The sequence below is a fragment of the Carica papaya genome, chromosome 3, assembly GCF_054855325.1.
Source record: "Carica papaya isolate Zhongbai chromosome 3, ASM5485532v1, whole genome shotgun sequence".
Classification (NCBI taxonomy): domain Eukaryota; kingdom Viridiplantae; phylum Streptophyta; class Magnoliopsida; order Brassicales; family Caricaceae; genus Carica; species Carica papaya.
Window position 1 is genome coordinate 34,300,417 of NC_142311.1, and position 11,563 is coordinate 34,311,979.

The 11,563-nt window shown below is 32.0% G+C and overlaps 1 protein-coding gene across 1 annotated transcript; it reads right to left on the minus strand.

The window, feature by feature from the left end:
- Window positions 1-114: 114 nt before the first annotated feature.
- Window positions 115-1,283, minus strand: LOC110806558 (protein EXORDIUM-like 2). Its single transcript, XM_022031457.2, has one exon. It carries the CDS (start codon window positions 1,183-1,185, stop codon window positions 289-291), a length of 897 nt encoding a protein of 298 aa, XP_021887149.1. The 5' UTR covers window positions 1,186-1,283; the 3' UTR covers window positions 115-288.
- Window positions 1,284-11,563: the final 10,280 nt, after the last annotated feature.

Genomic DNA, 11,563 nt, shown 5'->3' on the forward strand with positions numbered 1-11,563 from the left:
ATGGGTGTGGGAGGACCCACAGCTCCGGCATCATCACAACACCAAACTTTATTCTCGTTCTTAAAAATCATTACCCACTAAACAACAAAATTGCCCTACAAATTATAATCCCACTTTACACCAATTCCCTTTAGATTCTTTATATATATTTTTTATTATTTATTATTTTTCAAAGGAAAAACAGAATTTACACATAAACATCAACCCAGAAAACCAAAATCCTCAACCCGTACCCGACCCACCTATATACACATACTCCCTCCTCACTCACTGCCACATGTTCAACAATCACACCAGCGGCTTACACGCGAAACTCTCAGGGTCCCACATCGCAGGGAGAAGAAACTTCCTCCCGTTAACCCCGTAAGCATTGAAACTCGCCCCCGTCGTCTTCTCCACCAGAACCCGACCCGGATATCCCGGATACGCCCCCGACCCAAACTTTCCCGTGCAAGCAGACACCGCCTCCAGCGGCGCGGTGGATGGGCCCTGGAAATACCCGTTATTAAACGGATTCGTAACGGTGTTAGCCAAAACAGTGCCGAGATTAATGATCATCCCGTCAACGCCGACGTCTCCGTTGGGGGAGATGAGAGGAGGAGTCTGCGGGCCGTAGATGGGTTGGTGGAAGGGCCAAGCGCATTGGCCGGGGCACTGAGTCTCCGAGTTCCCCACCCAGATATATGCACCCCGAGCCGATCCGCGACCCGAAGGGATGGAGCCGTGAGTCCCGCAGCGGCTCATACAGAACCCTTCAACGGCGACGTCCTTCGCCGTTAAAATGACGTTGATGGAGTTAACGCCGTTGGATTTTGCAGCTAGACCCCGTAGATGAGGGTTTTTCAGAGATTTTCCAAATGGGTAATTTTCTAGGAGAGTTTGTTTTCCGAGAACGAGGTTGCATGGACCTCCTTTGTACTTGAATGTAGTTTTCCACCAGGAGGAGGTGGAGGGAAGTGGTGGACGATTGGAGTTGAGGGAGTGAAGGAAGTCGATGATTACGGAGCGTTGGATGGGAGTAAACTTCCCGTACCAGATAAGATTAACGGTGATATTACCCTTGAGAAGAGCACCGTTGTGGTACTTCAACACGAGGGGCTGTTCTTGAACCAGTTCCGCCATGGAAGACGAACTTAACACAGACACAAAAAGATAGAGGATTGCAAGATTGTAAAAAGAAGACATGGCGAAGGGCTTTTAGGTAATTTAAGCTTAACTTTTTTTTTGTCGTGTACTAAGATTTGCGTGGGATGAGAGTGAGAGGGAGATATGCATGGCGGAGAGGAAGGAGGGGGTATTTATACGAGGGGTAGGGGAAGACAGCTGTAGATGGGAAAGTGTCAACATCGAGAGGAGCCACGTGGAAAGTGACGATTGGGTAGAAAATGTGAGGGGGAGTATTGCCAGGCTGTAAGGTTCTTAAGAGGGTGGTGACGTGGCAGGTCTAATGTGTAGTGACATTGACCTTCCCGTTTGGAAGCGTCGTAGAAAAACAAACATTGGAGATGATATGACTAACTTCATCATATCTTTATATATATATATATATATATATATATATTTATTTTTAATTTATAATCCCCAAAATTCCTACATATATCCACACAGGATCCTACCTCTCACTGAATTATCTCAATTTCAAAGGTGGGACCCGCCGGGGGAATAGATCATCAGGGCCATTCATTTGAAAACCTGATACCGTGTGATGATGGTTTATCTCCTCCATTACAGTGTGGAGGCAAAAGCAATGTGCATAATTGGAGTGGGTTGGGGGGGGAGTGGGGCCCAGTTCTTGGGTTTCATGAGTGATGACGTAAGCTAAGGGTGTTAGGCGCAGACTTCGATGCTCTGCACCCGCAATTATTTTAATGAATTTAGTCACGCATGATCAGAGCCGCTAGATTAAAATACTGATTTCTAGGGTGGGGGGACCCTGTTGATGCCTGTCCGATACTCAACCTGTGAGCTTTGTGGGCCCACTTATGTTTTGTCATTTTGCACAGTGTTAGTAATCTTAAGCTACGGACAGTCTCACTGTAAGCTATCTCCACTGTTTTATCAACTTCTTGACCCTCACCGGTCCACATTTATTTTGTAATTACAAATATCCAATATTTGAGTTATGAATATTTAGAGATTTAATTTTTTAGTAATGAATAAATAATATATATATAAATATATTATATTATACCCATGGTAACAATAATTAAATTTGATTATCCACGTTCTTTTAAATTTATACATTTTAATTTAATGCTCGTGATATATACATAAAAAATATATTAAAATAAATATAATAAATCTTTTTAAGACAATAATACGCTTTTATTTTAGAGTTTAGAAATTCTAAATTAAATTTTTATTTTTTTTATTTTTTTACCTGTCGTTCTTATTTTTTATTAGTTTTTATTTATAATAAGTGCGTAAACAGTAAAGTAGATCATATACTCAACATTCATTTTATAAGCGAAATGATTATAAAAATACGTATTAAATTAGTTCGATGTTAGTCTTTCTTCGAGATTGTTTTGTAAATGGTAGTATGCATATGATTAAACTTGCTAGAGTTGTTGTTTTGAACCTCATATATTGTAATTTTGTAAGATTTACCTATATCAATAAATACTAATAAATTTATGAGTCGGTCAAATTAAGTTATTTATTGGACCAGTCACATAAAATGATACAAATATTTATCAATTTCTTTCGTTTATTTCCTTTATCAATGACCTATACATATGTTTTTGGGGAATATATATATATATATATGTATATGTATATGTATATACACACAAACATAAAAGGAAAGAAAATGCAAGGGAGCCTTTTCCACCTTTTGGGGAAGCTGCATTTGTCTATTTCTTAAGATGGCAAATAGATATATTAGCAACTAGATAGCTTTTTTATTTTTTTAAAAAATGATATCTAATATTTAATTTATTATAAATATTTTAATTCAAAAAAAAAAATCCTCAAAAATCCAATAATTTTTTAAAATTTATCTTCATTTAATAATAAATTAAATTTTCGATATCACTGAATCAAATATTATAATTTCATTATAGTAAAACTTATAAAATGATAAACTTCATATTTTTAATGTAATCTTTAAAATAATATAAATATTTTAATAATTAACTAATTTAGAGATACAAATGATATAAATTTATTTAGTAAGATAATTATAAAAATGGAATTTATTATTTTATACTAAATTAACTAAAATTATTTACACATAGGAAAATTTAATTTATTTTAGTTAAACCAAAATTTATTTTGTTTCTTGCATAAGAAATTAATTGACATCAAATGTATACATATTTTCTTATCTTTCATGTAAAAAATATATATATATATAAATATTTTTAACTAAATGTAATTTTAATTTTTTAAAAGAATATAAGTTTACATTTTAAATATATATATATATATATATATAGAGTTGCTTAATTATTTAAGAAAATAATAATAAAAAATAAAATTTCAAATTATTGGGAGTGAAATGAGAATTGAGTGATTCACGTGTATTTAAGTAGGAATAAGAGTCGGCACACGAGGCGACATGGATTGGGTCAAAACGGAGTGGATTAGTATGATGTGGGCCCCACACCGTCGTACCACTTACCTGGGCCCCACATTATTTTCCAAGTCATAAAGTTGTATGAGTTTGACGGGCGCTGACTGTTGACGTGTCACTTGTGGGTCCCTTCAAGTGGAGTGGATTGATAAGTTTCTCCACCGCTAATCAAATTTTAAACGTAATTAATTTAATCCCTTACCATTAATTTACAATTAGTTCCTTTCATTAATGATAACTAAATTGGATTAGGACCCCGAAAAAAGAAAGTGTCAATATTTATAATTAATTATTTTTTTTTAAAATAACAAATTTGATTTTAGACCGTAGAAAAAAATTAAAAATAAACTTTCTTTTATATGCATAATCAAACATACTCTGTCTTATATAAAGAATTTAATTCGAATTCGGAATGAATTTAAATTTTATTTTATTTTTTTGATCACGTTAAATTTTACGGGTTAAGAGACTCAAATATGACTTGATTATTTTATTATAATTATATTTATATTAAGAAAAATTAAATTTATATTTAATAATATATACTAATTATATTTGTATTTTTATAAAAATATTTTATTATTTAATAAAACTTCAATTCTTTCACAATAACAAAAAAAAAAAAGATTAAAACATAAAAGAGAAATACAACCAAACATGGCCTAATTATTTTATGTATTACAAAAATTTAATATCTTTGTAACAGTCCCAAAAATTCAAAAGGGAATACATATAATAATCTGAGTACGGAAACGAAATAAAATGTTAAGATTAACATTTCTTACACAATAACTAAAAGTACTAAACAAACATCATGAAATAAGTTCTCTGAAAGAAATACGAGAAATGAGAAAAATAAAGTAAAGTATAAAGCATCTAACATCTACTCACAGTCTTCTTGTAGATCGGGCTCGGGAACCAGATCCTCCTGATCTGAAATTGTTAAATAATGAATGAGCTACACTAGCCCAGTAAGGACATCATACTATATCACCGTCACATAAACAAATATTGGTAGAAAATCAAAACAACCAATGGAGCAGTATATTTAAACCAATACATTTATTTAAAATAAAATCATTTATTTTTTTTTTTTTACCATTGGAAAATTTATGGAAACAAATTATAGGATCAGTAATATCATACAGATCACAATTTCATACATAATCAGTAACATAGAACATATCATAAATTCGTATTTATTAACAATAACTAATCATCACCGTTTCTCGTTTCACCAGCCTACTAGTATCCATAGGGATCCGTAGGGGTGTCACCGCTACACGTGAACCATTTTCCTTAACAATTTTAATTCCAGGGCCGTTCCCATACTCCGTCCGGTATGAGCGCCGATTGATCAAGTTTCCATACCCCGTCCCGGAAATTCAAAAGGGAATACATATAATAATCTGAGTACGGAAGCGAAATAAAATGTTAAGATTAACATTTTTTACACAATAACTAAAAGTACTAAACAAACATCATGAAATAAGTTCTCTGAAAGAAATACGAGAAATGAGAAAAATAAAGTAAATTATAAAGCATCTAGCATCTACTCACAGTCTTCTTGTAGATCGGGCTCGGGAACCAGATCCTCCTGATCTGAAATTGTTAAATAATGAATGAGCTACACTAGCCCAGTAAGGACATCATATTATATCACCGTCACATAAGCAAATATTGGTAGAAAATCAAAACAACCAATGAAGCAGTATATTTAAACCAATACATTTATTTAAAATAAAACCATTTACTTTTTTTTTTTTACCATTGGAGAATTTATGGAAACAAATTATAGAATCAGTAATATCATACAGATCACAATTTCATACATAATTAGTAACATAGAACATATTATAAATTCATATTTATTAACAATAACTAATCATCACCGTTTCTCGTTTCACCAGCCTACTAGTATCCATAGGGATCCGTAGGGGTGTCACCGCTACACGTGAACCATTTTCCTTAACAATTTTAATTCCAGGGTCGTTCCCATACTCCGTCCGGTATGAGCGCCGATTGACCAAGTTTCCATACCCCGTCCCGGAAATTCAAAAGGGAATACATATAATAATCTGAGTACGGAAGCGAAATAAAATGTTAAGATTAACATTTCTTACACAATAACTAAAAGTACTAAACAAACATCATGAAATAAGTTCTCTGAAAGAAATACGAGAAATGAGAAAAATAAAGTAAAGTATAAAGCATCTAGCATCTACTCACAATCTTCTTGTAGATCGGGCTCGGGAACCAGATCCTCCTGATCTGAAATTGTTAAATAATGAATGAGCTACACTAGCCCAGTAAGAACATCATACTATATCACCGTCACATAAGCAAATATTGGTAGAAAATCAAAACAACAAATGGAGTAGTAGATTTAAACTAACACATTTATTTAAAATAAAACCATTTACCTTTTTTTCTTACAATTGGAGAATTTATGGAAAACAAATTAATGAAATAGTAATATCATACAGATCGTAATTTTATACATAATCAGTAACATAGAACATATCATAAATTCGTATTCTTTAACAATAACTAATCATCACCGTTTCTCGTTTCACCAGCCTACTAGTATCCATAGGGATCTATACGGGTGTCCTTGCTACACATGAACCATTTTTCTTAACAATCTTAATTCCAGGGCCGTCCCCATACCCCGTCCGGTATGAGCGCCGATTGACCAAGTTTCCATACCCTGTCCGGTATGAGCGCCGATTGACCAAGTCTCCATACCCCGTCCGGTATGAGATAACGTTTACGGTAAGGTTCCCTATGAACCCAGTCCATCTACCATATCCCAAGATATCTAGTGAGACTGTCATTTTATCCATTTATCAGATCATACCTCATTCCTGTTCGTCCTTAGTCTCCATTACCAAATCAAACATAAATACATAAACAATAAATATGCACCCGATAATACAATCATATCTTAAATTCGAAAATCATACAGTAGTCAAGTAAGACAGTAATATATGCATTTAAACCCTAAACTAGATACCATCATGCCTTTAAACTGTAAAATAAATCAATATAAATCAATAGAGAACAATATCCGATTTTGGGCTCTATTAGCAATCCGTAATTAATTATGTATATCTATCTAACTTGTACAAAATGCCGTATTATTATTTATTCAAACTTCACATCCATGATAGAAAATAGGGTGAGAGCTCCTTACTTGATTCGACGCCGAAAACTAGATGGTTACTGCGCCTACGAGTGGTCCCTGGGTTCCATGAATTTTCCTTCGGGAACTGAAAAACGCTTACGGTACCTACAAATGTCCCAAATAAACCTAAAAATCAGTCCCAGGGCCTACTCAGCCAATTTCAAAAATCTGGACGGCGGCTCCGCCGTGCTCCGGCGATGGCGCCGCTGCCCGCATCGGTGGTCTACCTCGGTTGGCTATTTTCGGCCAAATTCAGCAAAACTTGCACCGGTTCCTGCGAGAAAACACACTTAGGGCCCTCGGTAGACCGAAAAAACATAAAAAATCGAAACTCACCGGTGGTGGGGCTCTCCGATGCGGCGTCTCCTCCGGCTCACGTGACGGTTGGGTGTTTTACTCTGGTCAACCTGTAGAGAAGGAAACGGTGATCACAACGGTGGAAAAATCATATCGAATGAGAATCGTTAAGGGCCTCATCGGAGGCATTCTTCGAAACACTCTGCAGCGGTGCCGCTGAGTTTCAGCAGCGTTTTTCGACCAATTGGCCGGTTCTTTCACTCTGATTTGGCCATGAGTGGATTTGAAATCAAATTCCGAGCAAAAGGTAGAATTTTTACCTCGTTTGGTGGTCGAAAATTGCTTTGGTGCGGCGGCTGGTGGCGGCAGTCGGCTCCCCGGTGGCTTGGCTGTCTTCTCCGACGAGGGGCTCTGGCGGCTAGGGTTAGGGTTTGGGTGTGGATGAGATTATTTATACCCATCCTCTTTTGATCTGGACCGTCTATCGCTTTTGATCTGAACCGTTCAATTGCGATTAAATAGGGAATAAATCTGTACCGTTCATCGCGATTCAATTTTGACCGTCCGTGCGCGCGGGAACGGATCTCAGTCGTTCGATCGTGTGCACGCGGATCGCCGATGTGGCTCCCCCCGCGTGGCCTCCCGCGTCAGCGCCTCTGCCACCTGGCGTAACTTTTTTAAATTGCGTTTTTACCACCGGTTTTCAATTTTTATTTTAAAAATACCTCCAAAACTCAAATTTTCACAACTTTTCTCCAAAATTGTTTTCAATTAAATTTTTAGTTATTTTTTTCACCTTTATTATTATTATTATTATTATTTAAATCAAAATAAAATAAAATAAAATAAATTAAATTAATAAATAATTATATTTATATAAAAATAAAATAAAAATAAAAATAAAAATAATTAAAATGTTGGGTGTTACAATCTTCTTATCCAATTTTTTTGGGGAATTGTGATATGAAAGTTAAAAGAGGAGCCCCCCAACAATTTCCACAACATGTAGAAAAAAAAAGATGTATAAAAAATACATTATGTAGTTGGACCCCCTCAATGCAACAAACTTGCTTGACTTTGAAGTTTTGATCACTCCAATAATAATTCATTACCAAAAAATTCAATCCCATCTTTGGATTTGTTAGGCTTGATTCTAACCACAATCCAAACTTATTCATCAACACCACCATCAATTCATTAATTGACTCATACAAATTAAGTTTCAAATTTTGGACCACCACTCATATACCAAACACCTTACAAAATTTCTTCATTATACCCTTTTTTTTCTTTTTTGAAATTCATATACGGTTTTTGTTTTATTGTAGTCTCAATAATGTGGTCCGTGCGTAATCAGTAATTTCGCGTGTTTTATTTTATATTTTTTTAAATAAATTATTTATTATTTCAATTTATTTAATATTTAAATTTTACGTTATTGTAAATTAAAAATTCAAACACGTGTAGATATTTTGTACAAAAGTTGTATTTGAACATATTTTTGTTAACGTTTTTTTAGATAGTAACGTATGTATTATAATTTTTTGTAAAGCTATTTGAATATCATCTTCGCAAAGTTTATTATAAAATTCGATAAAAATTTCTATAATGTTGTTAGGATCATAGAGCGTACTTGCATTCAGATCTCACATATTATTAATATGGGTAGATATTGTTCATAATATAATCAGGTTATATAATGGATGTGTTTCTTCTCAATTTTTATTACTAAAGAGCTTTTCTTACATAATTTCATCAAGTGCTAATCTTAACTTAGTTTTCATCTCTAATTCATAGCGGTTCTAATTCTCTTATAGTTCATATCAAATCTTTTAAATATAATTAATATATATATATATATTTCAACATTAAAATAGTAATAAAGAGTAAAAAAATGTTAAGTTGATAATCTTCAAAAATCATTTTATCTACTAATGACATAAAAGAACATTGGTGTAATTGATTATTTCTTAATAAAATTTTTAACTTAAAGTTTTTTTTAGTCCTACCAACCAATTGATTATTTCTTAAGAGTATTTAAATATTTCCAAGTTCATGCACATTATAAATTTATATACCCTTTACATCACTAAAACAAAACAAAAAAAAAAAAAAAAGAAAAGAAAAGATTCAATACAAACACTCACACCATTCCATTCAACAACTTGGATCATGCAACCTTGGTAGACATTGACATGGTTCTCATCTAGGTAGCAAAAAGATCCTCCGCTATCTAATTTTTTTGGGTAACGAAAATGACTTCCAAACAAATCCTACAATTTTCGATGGGTTATAATGCATACCCACTTTCTCTATTCAATTATCAATTCAGTAATTACAAATTAAGTTAAATTAATGCATTATACAATTTATATATATATATATATATATTTCTTGTACATAATGCCGACATATGTTTTAAATTTTGTTGGGGATTGAAAACTAGAGATCAATCTTGTTGGGTTTTGATTAGAAAAGCATATTATTAATTATCAATACCATTCTACTTAATATTAATTAATTAATTAATTAATAAGCTTAGATTAGATTAACCCAACATTGCTTGTAATCCTTCAAATCATAATAAGTGTAACCCACAAATTTTAAGACATGGTATAATTTGCTTCATTGAAACTAAAATTTGACAACTTTGACTTATTGCCTTTTCCCATCAACCCACAATCTATAATAATTATTATCATTAATTAATTAATTAGTAAAGTAATTCATCCTTGATTTTGTTTACTAAATTAATTACCCTAATCAACTTTTTGCACACCCTATGTTAATTACCATCTCTTCCTAATTATATGCAAAATTTAATTATCTAAATGCATGATACTTGGTTTTGGGCTTTAACTATATATATATATATATATATATATAAATTTATATGTTTGTTCTTAAAAATGAGCACAATTATTTAAAAACATCAATTATTTCACTAAAAAAAAATTAAATAATTAAATACATTTTTAAATTTTAAATAAGAAAATTGAATTTATTAATTTTCCTTTGTCATTTTCCGTGGAAAAGGATATACTATTTTGGGTTTTGGTGTAAGTATTGACCGACATGGTTTTCATTTTTGTATAATTAAATTTTAAGACATTAAATAATTACATTATTGATTATAATTATGTGGGTGTGGAGGACCAAGGGGGACTAACCCACTACGTCACACTATCAATTTGGTATCCAAGTCAAAGTTATGTACTTTTCTTATTTTAGGGATTGAAAACAATTTGAAAATTTTTGAAAATTTTATTTCACTTTTTTTTTTAAAAAAAAAGAAACCAATTTGAACTTTAATTGTTTGTTATTGATTTGAATTTTAATTGATTATATATTTTTTTAATATATTTTAAGAATTGACGTGCTACTAACTGATAATCAAGAGAATAATAAATTATTAAAAAAAATAATAAAATATTTTAATATTTTAAAATAGTCAACTATACATAAAAAAAAAATTCAACATTTATTATTAAATTAACTTGTCATATTATTCAGAAAACACACCTGACAATACTCGAATTCTTAACTTGAAAAATGAAAAGAATTTTACCACTTGATCAAAAATTGTATACGCGTTGCCTTAAATCAAGTGACTACTAGTATTATAAGCAAACTCTTATTTGTGGGTAATATGAATAATTATGATTTTATAGGAGGATAAAGAGTAAAACAAAGAAAAAGGTTTTGTAAGCTTGAAATAGCTGAAAGAAAATGTGGAGTTTTTCGAGTTTTCTTTTGCTTTCTCTTGGATGCATTTGGGTTTTTGGTATGTTTTCTTCGATTTCTTTTTGTATGCTAGATATGGTGGTTGTTCATAGTGATATAAGAGGGCTTGAGACGAAATTTTGATTACTTTCTCCCGTCTATTAATGTATGTTGATAGTATCTCTCGGAAGAAGAAAAAAAAAATGAAAGAAAGTAAAAAAGAGTGAAAATATGAATAAAAATGGGTAAAATAGTTTGGTAACATAGTATTTATATAAATACAAACGTAGATGTCATATTAGTAAATTTAAAATTATCATGACATAATTTATCTATATCTTATTCTTCGTCAGTGAGATTGAATATTATTAGAGAATATTGAATGTTTTTATATAGTTTAAGGAGTATTTTGATATTTTACTCAAACAATAAATCATGCATAAGAACTATATCATATGTTTAGATGACATTTTTTTTATCAAGTCCTAAACTCCAAGAATATTTTCTTATAAGATTACCCACCAAATGAATCAAAGATTGACAATTGTCAAGCCTTATTGGTCCAAGTACATCTACACGTGTTATTGTAGATCGATGGTTCGTGCTTTTTCTCTCAAGGCACATCTTATTGTAGCCACAAATTTTATTATCATTGTAATGACACACACACACACATATATATATATATTTAAGATGGTACGTATCCTTTATGCTTAGACTAATAGATGCTAACTACTTACATAATTCTATATAACCAAAGTCATACATAATAACTATTT

What these genes read in the sequence shown, in the direction of transcription:
- LOC110806558 (XM_022031457.2), bottom strand. Translation starts at nt 1,185, where the DNA reads ATGTCTTCTTTTTACAATCTTGCAATCCTCTATCTTTTTGTGTCTGTG.